This window comes from Mytilus galloprovincialis, chromosome 12 (assembly GCF_965363235.1).
Source record: "Mytilus galloprovincialis chromosome 12, xbMytGall1.hap1.1, whole genome shotgun sequence".
Classification (NCBI taxonomy): Eukaryota; Metazoa; Mollusca; class Bivalvia; order Mytilida; family Mytilidae; genus Mytilus; species Mytilus galloprovincialis.
The window spans coordinates 77,636,258-77,657,861 of record NC_134849.1 but is presented as its reverse complement, the minus strand read 5'-3'; the positions used below and the strand labels follow the sequence as shown (position 1 = coordinate 77,657,861).

The window sequence follows — 21,604 nt, the reverse complement described above, 5'->3', positions numbered from 1 at the left end:
TTCTTATTCTAGTTAGTATTTTGTACCAAGCTCACACTTTTGCCTGATGCAAAAATCAGGGTTTTTCTTTCTGACGGCATTTTGTCCCCTTGGTTTAATGACCGATTTCTGTTTTTTTATGATTTTAATTTGAGACAGTTTTTTTTTCGCTACATACATAAAAATATATAGGATAAAAGTACAAAAAATTATCTCTTTTTAGTATTAAATTCTCATAAATTTAATCTAAAAGACGAGATATCAGATAAAATTATAGTCTATAATGTTTGATACAATGTCCCTATACATACGATTTTGACGTTATGTAACAAAATATACAAAACATTGCGTCTAATTGTGATTATTGTGGTTTTCACAGACGATTCGGAATATAGCTCTTTTTTTATGCTGGTTAAGAAATTTTAAATGCTGTAGAATAAAAGCTCTACCGATTCCTGGGAGGGGTAAAGATTTCCTTACGGAACTGACGTGTTTTCCGGACTTTATCATGATCGACTGACGAATCCGCTACAATATAATTTAATAGAAAAGAAAACAGCTATTGTTCCCATTCAGGCATTGATTCCCTTGTATATATTTGTGCAGAACTAAATGACATTGACATGGAAGATATACCGTAGTCCATTTGCCTCACCATACTGAGTGTTTAAATGAGTGCATTTATAGTGCATAGTGAATTAAAAAGAAACCGATTGCTTTTGTAATTAAAATGTATATAAACGAGATTGATGGTTTCAATTCAATTTACCTTTTTCTTTTTAATTTGTTAGCTATTCTTTTGTCTAAAAAAAATGTGAATCGTATGTTCTTAAGGTATTACGCTCATAAAATCCGTTTTTAGAAAGCCATCTTAAAAACGTGCATTCTAACGTTTTGGTCTTGGCTAACGTCTTCCGATTTCCAAGCAAGGACCGTCGGAAGCACATTAACTCGGCAATTATTGCTAAAAAATAGTTAAGTTAAGTTTTTGTTAAACATATTTTATTTACCCAAATGGTAAAATAGATAAGGCACAATGGGAGTCTGCTTCGAATATTACAGTATACATAACGATACAGCGGTGAATATAAGAGCTTACAATATTTCAAAACAAACAATACTTTACTAAAATTAATAGAGGACAGAAAAAACAGTCGATACAAATTATTATATAGTGTATCAAATAGTTATGTTTATAACATACTATTTCTAAAATTCCACGTGAAAAACTAAGGTCCAACTTCCCCATGCACACTTACAAAGCGGACCATTAATGAATCTGACAATTCCTTTCATAGGTATCTTTGATTACAAAACAAATATGTAACGTTTCTACGTATACATCTGGCTTTCAAATGTTTGGTTTTTAGCCTTATTCTGATGAAGGTGAATCAGGGGGAAAAAGTGCTTCGGATGCTTGAAATATATGAAAGAAAAAAATAATTCGTCTGTACTTATTTGCCTTTCAGATTCATTAAACTGCCTATCCCATGCATGATCGCACTGTTACTTATATAATCAAATTCAAAGTTTCTGGTTTGCATGGTTTGTCAGAAAATACAGAAAACAACATGTGAGAGTAGTTGCAAATTATAGTTCGTTGAAAAATAGATATGAAGAGTTCCACAGAAATTCATTCTGGGACCTGTATTATATACTGTTTAACATTTTCGTAATGCTATTTTTATTTTTTAAAGAAAATTGCGCTCTGTCGCTATGCTTATGATAACACATTTTCATATGTATACCAAGTATACCCAGGCCCTGAATTATAGGATTGTAATTTGTTAAGGCATCTCCAAGTAACATTTGTTTGATAAACTAATACATTTTTGTACGAAAAACAAATACTATTATGCCGGTGTCGACATCATATCGTTTAATATGACCTTGCTCTTTGTCCCTAACGACAGAAAGTCATACCAGGAGCTGACAAAATGAAAGCACTTTATCAAATGTGTGTCCTTTCGTATAACAATTGGATTCCAGGATTAAAACATATATCAATCTCGAAAAAAATTACTGCATATTAACCCCCTTATTGATTGCAAAACATATACACCTTTCTATAAGACTCGATCACTGTCCGTATATATAACCGAACCATTAAAGATATTAATGCTTCTTATGAAGGAGAAAATATATTACCTCTTGTAAAGTTGCTGCGAATTATTCGTGTTATTTGTATGGTGCTTAATATTTCGTCTGCTTTCATAACATAAACTAAAAGATCTACCAATACATGTTGCTGCTCCTATATGACTGTTTTCATCAGAAATAAAAAATAAAATAGCCAAAACTACAAAAAATAACTTTACTTGAAGGTGTAAGCACCTTTTTTGTTTTGTTTTACAATTTCTTAATTTTATCAACGAATACTAGTAATCAAATCAAATAGTAAATTAATCATACATCTCTTTGCAACCACCAACCATCCCCCTGTTGAGTTCTTGGATCATTTCTTCTGACAAACAACGAAAGCGGCTGACACAAATTGTTCTCTCGTTTCTTGCGTTAATACAAGACAAAAGTGTGTGATGATATTTAAGACGGTAAATCCATGGGTTGTAATCGCTCAAAACGATTTTTTTTTGGATAAATATGGAAATTAGGGGTTTTCATTCATTTTCAAGTACCTGTCCAGACATACCTTTAGATAAAATATAAATCTACAATGATAGCGAGGTCTTAGTTTACATGAATCCGATTGTAGCAAATTTCCACAAAAAGTAGTTACTTTATTATCATTATTGTCTTTATTATAGGTTTCAACTTTGTATTTGGTTTGGCTTTCCAACTGTGTTGATTTGAGTTCCACCGGTGAGTCTTATTTAGACCAAACGCGCGTCTGTGACACAAAATTGAAAGTGGAGAAATTTTAATATTTTTTTACAACGTCCCAATAGATGTTACCAGCCCAGTAGTCAGCACTCTTGTATTAACAATTTTCGTACAAATGATCGCGATGGGGTGTTTTCAATGCTCCTCAATTTTGTATTTGTTTTGACTTTCCAATACTTTTGTTTCGAGCGCCACTGGTGAGTCTAACGAGATCTGAAGTAATCAATACGCATCTATTACGAAATAAAAAAATAAGCCTAACATTTTAATGACATTTACCGATATAATCAGATATATAGAATTTGTTTAAAATTACACAGCAAACAATGAAAAATAATTTTAAAGATTTTCAAATCGAAATATTCCAGTACAAAAATACAAACGCAAATGACCTTATATTTATATCAATATTCATGCAACGAAAACGGCCTTTAATCTTTTTTTTCACGATAAAATATCTGGCTATGCAAAATACAAACTTAAATCACCTGATATAAATCGACGACATACAATAGTTCATAGCGAAATACGCCAAAATATTGAACAAGATGAAAAATATTTTCATCGTGTTTTTACTCTTTGATGTTCAAGTGTGTGTACATTTTAGTGAAATTGGAGTCTTTTCAAATAGAATTGTTTTAACTTCAACCCGTGAAGATGATCCAGACAAATGGTTTGATAAAGAAAATCCACAATTCCAATACATCGGACAGGTAAGAACATCTTTAATCAATAATCATTAAGATTTATTAAGAAAGAAATAAAACAGAGCGACCCTAGTTAGTTTTTAATTAGTTGTTGACCAATATTTATATGTTTTCATTGATTTACGTAACATGTTTAACTTCCTTGTTACTGTTTGATATTTAAGCTACAACCAGGTTATGTAAATCAGAGTCAAGGTGACATAGAGCTTTTACAAATTTCGAGTACCAAATATCATATGGGGCAAAATCTGGTTACTCTTCTAGCATGTCTAGGTCTGTGGTTGGGTTAGTGTTGAACAGTCTTCATTTTTCTATATGTTGTGTTTTGTATACTGTTGTTTGTCTTCTGACCGTTTATCGTTCTTTTTTGTGTATCATTGTAAGTCCGTTTTAGATGGGTATGTTTGAATGTTCTTTCGGTATCTTTCAGCCTCTCTAATACAAAATATTAGACTAAGTATAGATACTCGTACTCCACGTAAAATTTGGAACTAAGTTAAATGCATATTAAGTAACGAAACATATTTTAAATAAGTGACACTATTAATTAATAAGATAATCGAAGTGTGACATAATCGCCCATATACATTTGTCTGATTCGTCCAATACGTAATATAAGTAAAATATACGCATCCCTTGCCATTTATATGAGAAGGCACCAATCCTATATAAAAGAGTATAAGGAAACAATCATACCTTTCATGACATCCATATTCAGTGGGAAACTGACATACAATATTTTATTGGTTAGTGTTCTTAGACCCAAACTATATTAAGGTATATTCAGACAATACAGTTAGTATCACGTGGGCTTAAATACAAGAAGATAATTGATACATGTATACACCACTTGCACTATAACAACACATATGAATACATCCATAGAGCATACGGGCATTCAACTAAAGAGAAACACATATATATACGTATCACATGTCAAACCCAAAGCCATATATATAAATGGCATCAGTGAGCAAATGGCGAATCCAATTGGTTGGTTTATTAAACGCATAAAAAATCAATACGTAAATGGCAGTGAAAGCTTCCCTTGAATCCGTGATTTAACTTTAGTTAAGACTAATGAAAAGTTAAATAACGATTTCTTAGAAAAATTCAAATCTAAAAGTCCATTATCAAATGGCAAAATCAAAAGCGCGAACACACCAAGCGAATTGGAATTAACTATCCTATTACTGACTTGGTACAACACATTTGCTAATGTTGAAAATGATGGATTAATTCTTGTTTATAGCTAGCTAAACCTCACAATTCATTGTATGACAGTCTTGTAAAATTCTATTATTTTGACGAAAATGTGTGAGCAAAACAAACAGACGTAAACCTTTAAAATATCAAAAATATGGGTAAAGCAGTCAACATTGTGTATAAAAGGTTTACATGTAAAAAGAAAAGTACTGTGCTATATTAGTAATCACTATAAAAAAAAACATCTCACAGCAAAGGATCAACAAAAAAATAAACGTTTGCACAACTTACATTTATTTGAAAAAGGAAACAAAGGTATCGAATGTTTTGTTAAGTTGTTGTTTTTGTTTTGTTCTTGACATGTTCGAACACAAATTCTGGAGTAAATTTTAATTAAAATAGCTATATGGACCAATAATATCATATATGAATAGAATATACATGCTAATATTAAGTGTTTTCCCTTAAATCTTTTTAATTAGTTGTGGATAGGTGAAACCAGATATATCAAAGCCAAAATACGACAGACAAATACTAAAGAAAAAATAAGCTCTTTGAACGAAGACCCGGATGTTGATATTCTTAGACGAAAACAAGAGGTAAGATCAGAAATTGAGAAGTTTGCAAACGTGTATGATAATTGAAATTACAATGGTTGTCTGTTTTGTCTATAACGAGACACAAGAAATGAAATCTACTAGAATATTTAGCCTTTGGTAGTATAGTACAATAATTAATTATGCATCATTATAGCATTAGCACTTTATAGGAGTCGTGAATCAGATGTTAACATAATTACAATTGCACAAACATTTTAATTGAAAATGCTTATTTAAAGTATCTTGTGTACCGGTATCTATGTTAAGCATAAGTGACTTCTGTCATTTTATTCTTTATGTGGTATCAAAATGTTAAGTTCCAAGCAGTAGTTTATGAATAGAAAGTGTAAAGGAACAACTTTTTAGTTTCAAGATTAAATCAATCTGTAGTTTTGATATCCTGCGTCAGCAGTATGAAAAGTACAATGAAAAAATGAAGAATAATGATAAACATTGATAAAAGCAGGGAAACAACAATGAAAGTAATATAATAGAATATAATAGAATGAGCGAATTCTAAAAATCTTTTCAAAATAATACGTATAAAAAGTAAAATAACAAAAATACTGAACTCCGCCGGAAAATCCAATCGGAAAGTTCATAATCACATGGTAAAATCAAATAACAAAACACATCAAAATGAATGGACAAGAACTGTCATATTCCTGACTTGGTACAGGCATTTTCAAATGTAGAAAATGGTGGATTAAACCTGGTTTTATAGCGCTCACCCTCTCACTTTGATGATAGTCTCCTCAAATTCCGTTATATTTACAATGATGCGTGAACTAAACAGACAAAATACATAAAATAGTCAAAATATGGGTACAGCAGTCAACATCGTGTAACAATTTTAAAAGGAACAATTTAACAGAACACAAAAACATCTATCTACAAACACATTCATTGATTCGCGTGTCTGACGTCAGAAAATTTTATACGTCACATATATTTGTCGTTCAATATTACATTCAAACGACGTTTCCTTCCTATATTTAAATTTCCCTAATACTGATGTCTTGCATCAAACCACTGATGAGTTCAAGATTTTGCGTTTATTGTATTTAAATTCCGCTCATAATTACAATGGTTCTCTGTTATTTCTATAACGAGGTGCAGAAAATGAAACCTACTCGATTATATCGCCTTTGGTATTATTAGCACTTTATAATTTTGGAGTGTCTGCATGTTATTGATTTATCTTTATCAGGATCGTTCAAATTCATAACTTTAAGCGATTTATTAGTTGTAAAAAAATATCAAAATCAAGTTATTTTTATCTCATATATTTTTTTATATCTCTTATATAGATATCATGGGTAGAACAAGAAAAAATCCAAACGAGAATAACAAGGACAGTTGATCCAGAATGGCCTAATCTGTGGTACTTAGTAAGTATTAGCTTAAATGACGATTGGTTGGTAATATTAACATTATAGATGTTGGATATATATGAAATGCCAGTAGTAATCATTTTGAAATGTGCTAGAATCAAATGCAATCAGGGTTATATTTCAAAAAGCGCACGTCGAAACGTTGTTATTGGTTAAAAACTTCATAAGAATTGGAAATTATTATTATTTTCTTTTTCGAATACGATTATTGAAATTAACCAATGTTTTAAAGGTTTAATAAAAGGCGGAAGATAAAAAGAGACATTCAAAAGTCGAAAAGAAATTAACATTTGATGAAAAAAATACGAAATTATGAGTACAACAATTGAAACATATCCATGGTCAGCTTCAAAGTTACCACTTTAAACCCTTTGTTCAGTAATGTCCCTCTTAGTAACAACTCCTTATAAAAGAAACGTGATAGAAAACGCACACAATGCATATAACATCACATGAGAGATATACCCCGGCCGCTGCTAGAATTTTGCTACATAGAAGTTGAAAATTCACAATACGCAATCTAGAATCATTCCTTTTTGTTGTACAGTTTTGATTTCAATCAACCCTCTTATTCATTTTCCTGAGAGCCGGAAGTCAAATAAAAAAAGGAGAACGTTAGTAAGAAGAGGAGCTTATTTGGTACGATAAGGAAAGCTAACTGCTTTCCAGTTCATGCAACAACCCATTTTCCAGATGATATCTTATTTCTTTAGATTTCACATATTACACTTATAAATTCCATTTAACCTCGATTGGAACATAATCGTATGCCACTTAACACCGAAGTTCCCATTGCCACGAGAAAAAAGGTATCAACTAGGATTTGCTAAACGCTGATGATGGATAATTCTTCCCAAAGGGTATCAACAGCGTTGTAGTCAGTGCTACATTTCTGACTTCAAAATAGATGATACGTCAAATTTGTCAATTTGCGAAAATTGAAAACAAAAAATCATTCAAAATTTAAAAAGAAAAATCATTGACTGCCCATATATGATTTTTTGAACAAAGGGTTATCAATTTCGGAATAAGTTTTGTTTTCTCACTGTTTTGATTTGAGCACCTCTGAATAGTCGCATATAGACAAAATGTTGTCTTACAACCACTGGGTCTATATAATTTCTGGTTGGCGTTTAGACCCTGAGGGTATCACTAAACAAAATTTGTGGTACAAATGTAGTTGTTGATATTAAATTCTAGTTATAACACTGACGAGGTTCACTGAGGGAAAAATGATAATATTAAGAAAAAACATGAAAAAACAGCAAATAATTTAATACACATCTGCCGACGTTTCGTCCAGTTACAGTACTTATAATATCAACACATATTTAACAAAATAATAGTTATCAAAGGTACCAGGATTATAATTTAGTACGCCAGACGCGCGTTTCGTCTACATAAGACTCATCAGTGACGCTCATATCAAAATATTTATAACGCCAAAAACAAGCACGAAGTTGAAGAGCATTGAGGATCCAAATACGGCTAAGTTAAACAATTACTGGGATGAGAAAATCCTGAGTTTTTCGAAAAATTTAAAGTTTTGTAAACAGGAAAAAATTTACCACATAAAACTCATCCATTTCTTCGGAAAGTGCGTATACCAAGTCAGGAAAATAATACATGATTTTTTTTACGATTTGATGCATATATAGTATGAACTTTGATTTTGTCAAATTTTATGGACTTAGCCTTTTTGAATTAGGGACTTTATACTTTTTGTATTGAAGTATTAAAGTAGCGTATTTACCTGACGATATCGGGATATGGATATTTAGTCGGATTTTAACCGAAACGTAATAATATACCAATTTCAGAACGATGAGATTTCTCCATCACTTAAAGTGTCCGAAGCATGGAATGCTGGCTATTCCGGCAAAGGGGTGATAATTGCTGTGGTTGATGATGGACTTCAGACAGACCATCCAGATATCTCTGCAAACGTCGTAAGTATTTAATGCTATGTTTAAAATTAAATGAGATTTTTATAAGGTTTGTTAGTCTTTTTATAACACTATCATTTCCTTCGATAACTTTGTTATTTTGCAAAAGATTTAATAAAAATAATTCTATCATTTGTGACAGTTGTCAATTTGTTTTAGTATTTATTGTCTTAGACAGAAAGCTGATATAACAAAATTTTTTCCATGTACTGATCAAGTATTCGCATTCCTAAAAAGTCATACTATTTTTTATAAAGATTTATACATGTATACATCTTCTTTTAATTTGATGTTTTAGGATATAGAACATGGTATCAGTTTTCGTGATGGAGCCACAGATCCAAATCCAAAGTCAGATAAAGACAAGTAAATTAAAAGAAAAAAACAATATGCAGCTGTACTGAATGCATTTTTTTTAGAAATATTCGCCAATAAGAACCAAACTCAAAAACACAGAAACCCTTAAAGTTATGTGCTTCCTTTGATTTCGCTCAGACGTCTACATGTTACACATTTGGCTTTTCCAAATCTAGCTTTGTATATAGATGTTTGAAAGTTATATTGTCATTCAAGTTTTATATCTAACATTGCCATAAAAGCGGGAGATTTGGCTAGCCACAAAATCAGGTTCAACCCACCACTTTTTCTTAAAATTCCCTGTACCAAGTCAAGAAAATGGCCAGTGTTATATTATAGCTCGTTTCTGTGTATGTTGTATTATAGTGTTGTGTTTCTGTTGTGTCGTTGTTCTCCTCTTTTATTTGATGTGTTTCTCTCAGTCTGAGTTTGTAGCTCAGATTTTTTTTCTTCAATCGATTTATGAATTTTGAACAGCGGTATACTACTGTTGCCTTAATTTATTATCTATTATCTGGTATCTATTATCTGGTATCTATGACTATCTGGTATCTATGATGAGTTTATTTATCTTTTTTTCATAGACATTTTATAAAATTATTTTGAGTTTCTTATTCATTATTTTAAATTCTAATATATTATTAACGAAGGTTTAGAAAAGCAATTCATTGTCAACATACTTCAGTTATCTCGTGCTAAAATTAATATATAAATATATCATGTATATCATATATAGTGGGAGATATTATGGACATAATTGTGCAAATGGTGATACAAGCATGAAATTTGGTATAAAGGTTTACTAAATGATACTTATAAAAAATCCGCTGCTGGCCAGAAAAAAAAACCAATTTTTCAAGATGGCCACCACACATTTTGGAAATGGCATCATTACAAATTGGAAATAATTCGTTAATCCTTTGAAAGGTGTGTTATATGTAAAATCCAATATTAAATTTGATAAAAAGTAAATGACAGTTCCTAAATTACGACTAGACAATACATTAATGAAACTAAAGGTGACTTCCGGTTTCAAAATGCCGGCAAACAAGTCAAAAATTATAATTTTTATACTTTCAAGAAACTTCTCAAGGGATGTAAATCCTTGAAAGATGTGTTATAGGTATAATCCAATGTAAGTTATGATAAAACATTTAAAACAGTTCCTAAGTACGACAAAATAACACATAAATGAAGGAAAATAGTGATTTTCGGTTGCAAAATGGAGGCAAATACGTAGAAAATATTTTTATAATTTCCATCAACTTAAAAAGTGATAAAACTCTTTGTTAAGTTTAAATGCCTAGTTTGGTTAAAAAGACAGGTTGTTTATCTTATAATTATCTGACAGTTGCCTATACAACAACCCGTACAAGGAAATCCAGAACGGTAGCATTTACAGTTACCAACACAGCTGGATTTTTGCCTCCGCATTTCAAATGTTCCTGACACGAGGATGCAATGGTAGTCCAGAAGTCCATTTCGATTTCCAACTGTCATTGTTTTTTTCTTTCATCCAACCCCAGTGTTCATGACTTGGTACATGTACCTGTCGAATACATGAATCAGGCTGAGCCCAAACAACTCCTCCTTGATTTACTTCTCTTTTGATATGCTCTGGAAAAGAACCTCTTGTAGGCGGAATTGCATCACAATGACGCTGCTTCCTGGCAAACCAATCACATCGTGCCTCGCTTTATACTTAAGCCAAAACAAAAACGTCTTTTATATATGATAAATCTCCCATTGTTAGCCAAGATGACCTCTTCCCTTTCCCACGACAATTCTACAAAGTGTCACATCCACTAAATGCATGGACGAAAGGAAGAGCAGCTACACAAGGACCAAACGCATTTGATATGTATCCTTATTGAAATTGCAAAATAAATATTTTCACCATGAGTAACATAAACATTTTTAGTCTCTTTTATAAGAAGCAAATTTGTCAGCAAGAAACTTGAACAATTTTGTTTCGTTGTCATCTTCACAGAGAAAACTACTCCAAACCCTTGGTGTTCAACCAGAACCAATACCTTTCAATCTGGCACAAAAACCTTGCCTTTGTCTTGTCACAGCATTTAAATTATTCATTGAGTAAACATCAAATACAATGTCTACTCTTTTATACTTATTGATGCAAGATTTTATGTAAGGCAGTATGACTTCATTTCCATAACCATCACATATTGTTACCCACCTTTGTGACCTGGAATTACCAATTGTTGCCCCACCAACGACAAATGCGTCCGAATTTGGATCAACAAATCGCAGAGTGTTTCAAGTAAACCCATTTGCAGCGATTTAATACCACTATTTCAAAAAACATCCTGAGATAAAAACGGAGGAGAAGTTTGGTTTTAATGAATAAAAAAATACATTCCAAGTAAAACTGTCTACTGTGACAAGACATGAAAAGTCTAGAAAAGATATCGCAATCACTTTTAAGGTTCTCTAGCTCTTTTTTTGGCAAAGACGTTTCCAGTTTCATTTTGCGGCCAAAATAAGAAGTTGTTATTTTTTATTTGGTTATAAAAAGCAGGTTCTCCTGCGTTTTGCATTTGCTTCTAAAGATCTTCGTATTGTTTGGACCAATATCTTGGAGTTTATTCACATATCTTACCTGTTCAACAATTTCCTAAATGGAGTATATTTTTTCCAAATCTGACTACTCTTCAAGAAATGAATTTCCAAACTCGTTCATCACTTTACAAAACCTTTAAAGTTGTTTAAAGACATCTTTTTGTGTTTTCGTAGAGTCTTCATAAGGTCTTTCATCTGTTTAAGAATGACCCAAACCACAATATTTTTTAAAATAATTCTTCTGGTATACTGACTCCTGGTCCAGCTACCACCCATTTGTCTAATGGGATCTTCGGTTAATCCTATGGCACCAACATTGCCCTTCACAATTGCATTATTCTGTTTTTGTGCCTGATCAATTGTGTTGAAATTTGCTAGTCTTACGTAAAGTGAAATTATCATTTTCAAATTTCATTGCCACCTGTGGGTGATGTTCGGGAAGTGAAGTCATATCTTGGAGATGGGTCGGTAACGATCGAGCATAATTTACACGATCAACACCTAAAACAATACGCTATCATGCTTTATATGGACTGTTTGTAAAGTACGAAATGTCACTCATGAAATGAGCATAATACCAAACTCAGAATGAGTTCTAAATTTATAATTGAACGCCAGCAATGAAACTGTGGTCGAGATGACTCTATACACCAGTCTTTCACATCATTGAACGTCACAGAGTCGTGAAATAATTATATATTCTGAGTTTAGCTTTCATAATCCGAAATTAACAGTTCAAGAAAAATACATGCAGTTGTCTGATGCGCCTGTCTAGTCCTAGGTACATTTGAACATACATAAAAAGAATCTGCCGTTCTTTGTGTTGCAATATTTGCTACAGTAAGACAACATGTCCATCCCCTATCACGCAATATATCACCCAGAGTTTCATAACAAGGCATTTCAATGTGCAATCCACCAAACATGACGATAAACTTATCTTTTCTGTAACAATCAGGCCATTCCCAGTGAATTTGCTTAGGCATTTCCAAAAGTGGCTGATTAGCAGTTTCAATTGATGTTTCTCAGGGATTCACAACATTTTCGCCTTATCCATCAAATACCTGAGAATTGCTTGGTAGTGCATACAAATCGCTCTTGATGTCTATTAATAGTTTGCACATGCGCAAAAGTGTTTCACACAGGTGTATCATAACCTTGAAAAATGTTATTAAACCAATTCGTAATATCATAGAAATCCAAAAACACTAAATATATAGTAAATAGTTCAAATGATTTTCAAAGAATTTTGTAACATTTGCGCGCATGCGCAAATACTGGATATATCAAATATTTTTTTTAAACAAAAATGTAATGTAAGGAAGGTAACCGCCAAACCTGATAATTGGTTTTTACTAAAAGAAGTTCAAAGAAAAGTTTTCCAGAAATCAGTATTTTCAAACTGAAGAAAACAGCCATTTTAGAAAATGGCCGTGGCCATTTTGAAAAAAATATTTTTTTGAATGGCCAGCAGTTATTTCTTAAAAAGTATATGATAATGATGCTTTGTGGTAATTGTCATGCTTGTATCATCATTTGCACAATTCCCTCGATTTTGCTTGCTAATATCTTCCATAATCATATGGGCATATAGAAATGCATAATTTCACATTAAATCAGAAAATCGTCCAGTTATTTCCATTTTATCTTTGGTAAGAATCATTCACGAATTATTTACACTACATCTCATTCACATGATACTTTATAAGGATTTCATGTGTTTTTAAAATAAAATATATAACATAAAATTGAGAAAGGAAATTGGGAATGTGTCAAAGCGACAACAACCCGACCATAGAGCAGACAAGAGCCAAAGGCCACCAATGAGTCTTAAATGTAACGAGAAACTCCCGCACCCGGGGGCGTCCTTCATCTGGTCCCTTAAAAAATATGTATACTAGTTCAGTGATAACGGACGTCATACTAAACTCCGAATTATTCACTAGAAACTAAAATAAAAAATCACAAGATTAACAAAGGCCAGAGGCTCCTGACTTGGGACAGGCACAAAAATGCGGCGGGGTTAAACATGTTTATGAGATCTCAACCCAACAGTTTATTTCAGCCACGGAACAAGTGTGACTGGATTAATTGCAGCCGTCAGGGACAACAATATATGTATTCCTGGCGTAGCATATAATTCAACCATCGTAGGTGGGTAAAATATATACACTTACAGATGTACCTGATATAATTTGTACAAATATAGTCATTAAGAAGAAATCAATTTGACAACAACAAAAATCCTTAGGATTCCAACGTCCGGTTTTTTTTATAAGCCAACAAAAATAAATCTACTAGTCATCACTGTAAAATACACACACATATAAACATCCCACTTATTAAAAAACATACTAGACTAAATTAAGGCCAGAGGTTCCTGAATTGGATCGGGCGAAAACATGAGGCGGGGTTAAACATGATTATGAGATCTCAATCTATACCTATAGGCAATATAGAATGAACAAACGCATAGTAATACGCAAAGTAAATCTCAGTTTAAGGGATAGTCCGAGTCCGATATCAGAATAGGTAACATAAGAAATTATAAGGAAAATGACAATGATACATAGAAAAAACTTAACCACAAAAAAAATCGAGGAAAGTTCAAAACGGAATATAACTAATCAAATGGCAAAACAAAAACTTAAACACATTATGACAGTTGCATAACAAACAGACACAATTGAAGGCCCTACTTTGAACATGTCAAATGAATATTACCACAAAGCTTCCTCGATACTAATAGATAACATCATGGCAAATAAATGCAATAGACAAAAAGACGGACAAAAGCATACAACACACAACATATAACACTAAATACTGAGCAACAAAAATCTCATCAAAAACCGAATGTACGAAGTTGAGGATTGAAAATTTCAAATAAAATTTCATCCTCGATTTCCTAATACTTTCATTTAAAACTATATGTTTTACAGGAGTGCAGTTGCTTGGTACCAACGATAATATAAATAATACGGTGGATTCAGATGAGGCTACTGCTTTTCTGCATTATCTATCAAATGTTGATATATATTTTAATAGCTGGGGACCTCCGGACGGTAGTGGATTTGAAGGCCCTGGTTATTTAGCTAGGAAAGCGCTCCGCGATGGAGTAACAACAGTAAGTCAAACCACACTTCTTTAAAGTTTTATAAATATAGTTATAGACAAAAGAATTAAGAGTTGAAAATGAAACTCTCTTTATCATGTATTGTTCGTAGTTTCGCTGAAAATCACAATTAGAGGTAATATTCGGTCACTAAATACACCTGTATATCAAATACTGGCAGAGAACACAAAAATTGCTTTAGGCATTGCCTGTATTTCTGTACAATTTTCCGTTTCAATAATGCTATTTACGCTGATTTTGTATGAAGTGCGTGTTTCTGAATTCTTACTGCTTTACAAGGACTCTAATTAAGTTTTAAACTTACACCTTTCTCCCGCCTTCACATGTAAATATATTGTTTTATTATACCTCAGTTTTCATTTTCTATATAAAATAAGTACACAATATTTTGAAACTATTTGACCGCAAGCGTCAATATATTTCGCGGAATTTTAAATACAGCTACGGGATTGGATGATTCTGAAAAAAACCACGGGAGTTACAGTTTTACATATTTTATCTAGGGGTGACGTAAGTGCAGAACGTATCATTAGCATTTCAAATTATTGATGAAGCAAATGATGGGTTTTTGCTTTTTATATTACGATAGTTGATTTATCCTCGACATTTATTGTATGATGTCTTTTTCGATATAATAAAACACTTACAGACTGGATATTCGTTAAATAGTAAGTTCATGGCAATAGTTGCACCTCGTGGAAAATAAACTCACTATTCCACTCATAACAAATTATATTTTGAAACTAATTAATGCCGCATGTTGTTTTTGATTAAAAAACCAGATATTAAAGACTTTCAAACTTTTCTACTGGTTTTGTTTTATGATTCTTATCCGTTTGAACTATTTAATGTTATGCATATTTTCCTTGATTTAACGTTGCATTGCATATAAAATGAACCAAACGAAACTATAGTAACAGTCTTTTATTGACCCAACATAATTAATCTCTTTGTTATCCTTTTTGATGGGCACTTATTTTTTTTAATTCTAGGGACGAAATGGAAAGGGCGCAATTTACGTGATTTCAGCAGGTAATGGGAGATTGACAGATAATTGTAACGCTGATGGTTATGCGAATAGTATATACACAATAGCTATCACAAGTGTACAAATTGGAAAAAATGCATTTTACTCCGAGGTGTGCGCGCCTGCATTAGCAGCAACATATGGTGGCAGTTCTGAGGATGAATATTTGGTACGTGATTTGGCAGTGATGACATTTGTGTCTTTATTCTGTACCTTGTAAATGTTTAAACGAACACAAACAGAAAACAGAATGTTATAGGGTATGGTGAAGACATTCCTCATGCGGGTTTGTACATAGAATCCATAAAAGTGCAGTGAAACATTGATTTATTCTAAGGTTATAAAGTATTCATATCAATTTTAATTCCCTAGTTATAAACTTCTTTTTTAAAAGCGATATATGTGACCTTCTGTATTACATAAAAGCTGTTATATATTGGTTCTTTTGTATAAGTAAAATAGGAAATAGTATTTTTACGATGTTATACAACAACTTGATCTGATAACGACTTGTATATTTCAGACAACAACAACCATTAAGTCAGGTTGTACTAGCGCAGGTATTCAGGGAACTTCATTTTCAGCACCAATTGCATCTGCTATTATTGCCATGACACTTGAAGCAAAGTAAGTTCTACACTTGAAGCAAAGTGAGTTCCAAACTTCAAGCACAGTAAGTTCCAAACTTGAAGCAAAATAATTTCATCACTTCTATTATCAAATAATAGCTCTATATAATTGTTGATTATTATTATCAAAAAGAAGAGAGGAGAAAGATACCAGAGTAACTTTTAAACTCGTAGATTGGAAATATACAGACAAACAAAGGTACACAAGACACAACATATAAAACTAAAGACTAAGCACCATGACCCTCACCAAAAACTGGGGTTGATCACAGGTGTTCCGGAAGGGTAAGAGGAAGATAAGCAGATCCTGCTCCACATGTTGCACTCGTCGTGTTGCTCATGTTTTTATGAATAAGGTAAACAGTCTAATTCTGTAGTATCTTCCCCTTCGTCATTTCAAAGTAGTTACCATAGTAAATTAAATGAAAATTGCACAAAGACTAGTTATATCGAATAACCATTCAATATATTGAACACCTTTATCTAACAGCTTATTTAAATCTATAAACATTTCTTTCTGATCATTATGTCTGAAAAATCAACAGAAGAATTTCAAATAAAAATTAATCAAATCCATAACAAACAAAAAAAAACCAACTAAAAACAACGAGAAGACATTATCAAAGAAAACTAAAAATTGATTAACAAGTTTTCATCATTAATTGATTGATTGTTGGTTGCTTAACGTCCAGTGGCAAATATTTCATGCATATTCAGGACGAGATCAAGTTAACAATAAATACAATAGGTAGGTTGTTGTAATAGAGGCCATCTAGAATGATGGTCGGGGAAATTTGGACTGCCACTGGAAAATGAGGGTATATTGGATAGGGACAGAAATTTTGCCTTGCAACAGGCCACCTACGGACCCCTCAAAGAGTTGTTGCAAGGGTTCTTAACGTGCAAAGAGCGTGGCACTCTCTTTACACGAGGCATCGGATTTAACGTCCCCTTCTGACGGACGTGACTGCGAACTTGATACATCCCGCACAGCCAAACGGACGCCCCACTTCAGCAAGCGTTTTACTGCCGGTCGGGAGAAGACCAAGTGACCATATTTCTATACCCCAGTCACCCTTGGGGTGTTCATCATTAATAAATTTCTTACTAATGTTAGTTTCTCCTTCTTACTCTTTTAGTACTACAGGGTTTGTTCTGTTTTTTATAATTTGCCCGATTTTTTCGTATTTATTTGTTAACTGTGGCATGTTTTCCTTTTTTCTTCTTTCACGATTTGATGTGGCATGTGTTGTAAATTTTCAATATGTATGTATTGCCCCAAGTACAATCATTGTTTGTCCTTGTTCGATTGCAAGGAAAAACATGTGCAAAGTGAAATACATTGAAAATGGATATGTGTGTGTTTGTTTTGGGTTGGGTGTAAATTAATGTTAAAAAAATTAAGAAACAGAAATTGAATTTGCAGTCCAAATCTGACATGGAGAGATATCCAACATCTAGTGGTGCTGACTTCAAATAGAAACAACTTCATTGATACATTTTCAGATTGGTCAATAAATGGAGCTAATCAAGAATGTAAGTGCAATAACTATTTATATACCTATAAAGGAGCTATTTTATTGCAGAACGACAGGGCTGTTTTATTTATAAAGTTAATATACTAGATTACTTCAAAAATGACTTGCAATGCTCATGTACCGAAACATTTGCTTTGTTTCTTGCTTTAAATTACAATGAGTTTACAATTGATAATGATTTTATCTACAATAGTAAGTTTTTTTTCATCATATACCTGATCCGTTGGACATAGTTATCAAATTAGTCATTTAAGTCTATGTATGATGGTGTTCGGCTTTTTGTTGCACTTCAGTGTTTATTTGATTTCTTCTTACAGTTGACGTGTATATCTAAATTTAGGCACACGGACGGTGTTCCATGTCTTATATTAACCTCTTGGATTTTTGGCGCGGAGAATATAACGTTTTTGTCAATGAGGATTTCCTATGCTTTCAGCCAACGAGAAAACAAAATTTTTGTTTAACTATCGAAACAAAAATAAAAATAAGTTTCGTCCTGCTCTTTTTTACTAAAAGAGGGACGAAAGATACCAAAAGGACGGTCAAATTCATAAATCTAAAACAAACTGACAACGCCATGGCTAAAAATGAAAAAGACAAACAGAAAAACAATAGTACACATGACACAACATAGAAAACCAAAGAAAAAACAACACGAACCCCACCAAAAACCAGAGGTGATCTCAGGTGCTCCGGAAGGGTAAGCAGATCCTGCTCCACATGTGGCACCCGTCGTGTTGCTTATGTGATTACAAATCCGGTAAATAGTCTAATTCGGTAGGTAACATTCATGAAAGGGAAGGGGATTGTAGTCACGACGTAAGGAACATATCCGATATCATTTGTGAAACGGTTATTCAATAACGGTCAACCAACTCGTGATGGCGTTTGTAAAATTTACGAAGGGATGATTTCAACTTCACCATTTGGAACTGTTGGTTTAATAGCTTCCTTGATAGCAGTAACCCTCTATCAAGAAAATCATGATAGGAAATGCAAGCACGGGAATATCGTATCAATTGGGAGATATATACCCCGTATGCAGGTGCTGCTGGAATGTTGCTACTTAGAAATGGAAAGTTCTCAATTGGAAAGCTGAAATCATCTCTTTTGTCGTAAAGGTTTGTTTTCAACCGACCCTCATTGTCAATTTCTAGATGTAAGTCAAGATATGAAGCCGACTTAACTGTATCTGTAGTATCCTTTATCTCCAATTCGATGGGATAGATGCGTTCCACATAGTCACCAAATTTTGAATTGTTTAGTGAAAGAACGTCATCTATAAAGCGGAAAGTAGAGTTAAAGGATATTGCTAACTTCTTATCTTTCTTCCTAAGAAGTTCCTGCATGAAGTCAGCCTCATAATAATAAAGAAACAAGTCGGCAAGTAGAGGGGCTCAGTTTGTTCCCATTGGGATGCCGACAGTCTGTTATTAACATGCACACGAACATTTGAAGACAACCTGATATATTATCCCCTTTTATGTTGTATTCATTTATAATTGTTATGATTAGTCAGCCAGGTTCTAGGCTTTGGTCTTATGAATGCTGAGACTATGGTATCTGTCGGTTCAAAATGGAAATCAGTGCCACAACATCAGACTTGTGCTTCAAGGACCAAATTATCATATATGTAAGTATTTCCTGTGCGGTACAAATGTGTATGTCTTACATTGGTTTCTACGAACCTGATCCCGATCCGTATGGATTTCATGTTATTTTGGTAGATTTGTTTTAACCTTGCAATTTATGGTCTAAGTGGTTTTATAGATTTCTGTTACCTCTATATATTATCAGTTTGCATTATTCAAAGTACAAACAGACTTGTTGAAGTTATCTCAGGAACTGTAAATATACTAAAGCCATTTGGTATCTGACCAAACCGTTGATTTTACCGCATAGACAATAGTTGGCGTATAAGATGCATTACATAACCGTGGAATAACCGTAGTTTAATATGTTAAAAGAAGCAGAAGATACCAAAGGGGCATATAAAGACGACGAGACACGGACAATGTTAGTCGGTAGCCACTGTTCAAGGGTTTGGCAACAATTGAAAGCTCACAAACATGTGTAAACCCACCATACACTAGTAAAACAATTTTAATGAAACGGGCATTTTGATCTTGTGAAAGACTGACAATAAACGATTAAGTGATTTTTGATCTTTCAATATACTTTCAGACTTATCCAATTCGGTAAATTCTTTGCCGTTAAGACTGTTCAGTATTGGATTGTTAAAACACTACTGTACAGTACTAAATGGACTGTATGTTAATTGATTATGCTGAAAAGTACCGACATTTATCTTAGCCAGCTGAAAATTGCGCGAAAGACTGGCCGTGTCAAAATATTTTATTGTTTAGACTTTCGGATGATTTTTAGATCCAATGCCCGTTTAAATCTAGAATTAATTTACTAGTGATATTCTTTATGTACATGCTGCAAATCATAAGTCTGTAAGTCAGTTGTTCTCGGTTGCTATTTGTCTTACTATTTTATTTTGTCTTTTTGTTAAAATTAATCTGGCTGTTGTTTAATAGTATTTCTCATTTTGTCATATCGGTAAAGTTTGCAGTAATAGCTTCTGATCCTTATAAGAAGACAAAAGATGATATATAATTGCTTACATCGACACCGATGAATAGTTGTATCAATAGCAATTATAATACATCGCCTTACTATTAAAGTACTAGTAATTTTAAAAAAATAATCCGCTAAATCCCATCAAATTTAAAACTAAAGTAAGCATTTAATTGTGGTTCTATGTAAATATATGTCTGGCATATTATGCTAGATCAACGATTCGTAAATTTGAGAATGGAAATGGGAAATGTGCCAAAGAGATAACAATCCGACTATAGAACAGACAACAGCAGAAGGTCACCAACAGGTCTTCAATCCAGAGAGAAATTCCCGCACCCGGAGGCGTCCTTCAGCTGGCCCCTAAACAAATATATACTAGTTCAGTGATAATGACCTTTTATCGTGTTCTGTTGAGACTCTTGTGTTGTGGGTATCTGTACCGTTAATTTACCGACCATTTTTAGTTGGTATAAAAAGAAAATGCATAACATCTTTTTTACATCTTATTCATTGTTTCTGTTGTTTCATTGTTTTCTTCTAATAGTTGATGTGTTTACCTCAGTTTTAGTTTGTTACCTGGATTTGATTTCTCTCAATCGATTTATTACTTTCGAACAGCGGTATACTACTGTTGCCTTTATTAATCGTTGTTTCTTTATTTTTGAAATTTCAAAAGATGAATATGAAGTTCCCGGTTGAATGGTTTTACACTAGTCATTTAGGAACCCATCAAATCTTGCTTTTCGGTGTAAGCCAGAGCTCCGTATTGTAGACCGTACTTTGACCTATAATGGTATACTTTTACAAATGTTGACTTGGATGGAGAGTTGTCTCATTGGCACTCATACCACATATTTTTTTTATATCTACATAGAATTTTAAAAGAAATTAAAAGAAAATAGTACACTGTGATACATGAATCAATATGAATAAGTTTGTTAATTTAAGGAGAACAACATCTACAAGATCAGATTCCATTGATTTGATATAACTGTTCTACAATGTTCAACAATAAATTATTTGGAACATGTTGAGGTCATTGTATCATTTTCGTATACAAGTTATAGAGGTGGTACTGA

The 21,604-nt window shown here is 32.8% G+C and overlaps 1 protein-coding gene across 1 annotated transcript; it reads left to right on the top strand.

Moving 5' to 3' along the window:
- Positions 1-3,280: 3,280 nt before the first annotated feature.
- On the top strand, positions 3,281-21,601 carry LOC143054908 (furin-like protease kpc-1). Its single transcript, XM_076228009.1, has 12 exons — positions 3,281-3,533; positions 5,216-5,332; positions 6,643-6,723; positions 8,547-8,675; positions 8,971-9,038; positions 13,675-13,763; positions 14,552-14,736; positions 15,738-15,941; positions 16,296-16,399; positions 17,828-17,937; positions 19,455-19,572; positions 21,474-21,601. The coding sequence occupies exons 1-12, from the start codon at positions 3,369-3,371 to the stop codon at positions 21,514-21,516; spliced, it is 1,413 nt and encodes a 470-aa protein (XP_076084124.1). The 5' UTR covers positions 3,281-3,368; the 3' UTR covers positions 21,517-21,601.
- Positions 21,602-21,604: the final 3 nt, after the last annotated feature.

Bases quoted from the DNA above. Each gene is read 5' to 3' on its own strand.
- LOC143054908 (XM_076228009.1), top strand. From the start codon at position 3,369: ATGAAAAATATTTTCATCGTGTTTTTACTCTTTGATGTTCAAGTGTGT. The intron at 6,724-8,546 runs GTAAGTATTAGC...TACCAATTTCAG, and splicing joins GGCCTAATCTGTGGTACTTA to AACGATGAGATTTCTCCATC. The intron at 16,400-17,827 runs GTAAGTTCTACA...TTGAATTTGCAG, and splicing joins GCCATGACACTTGAAGCAAA to TCCAAATCTGACATGGAGAG.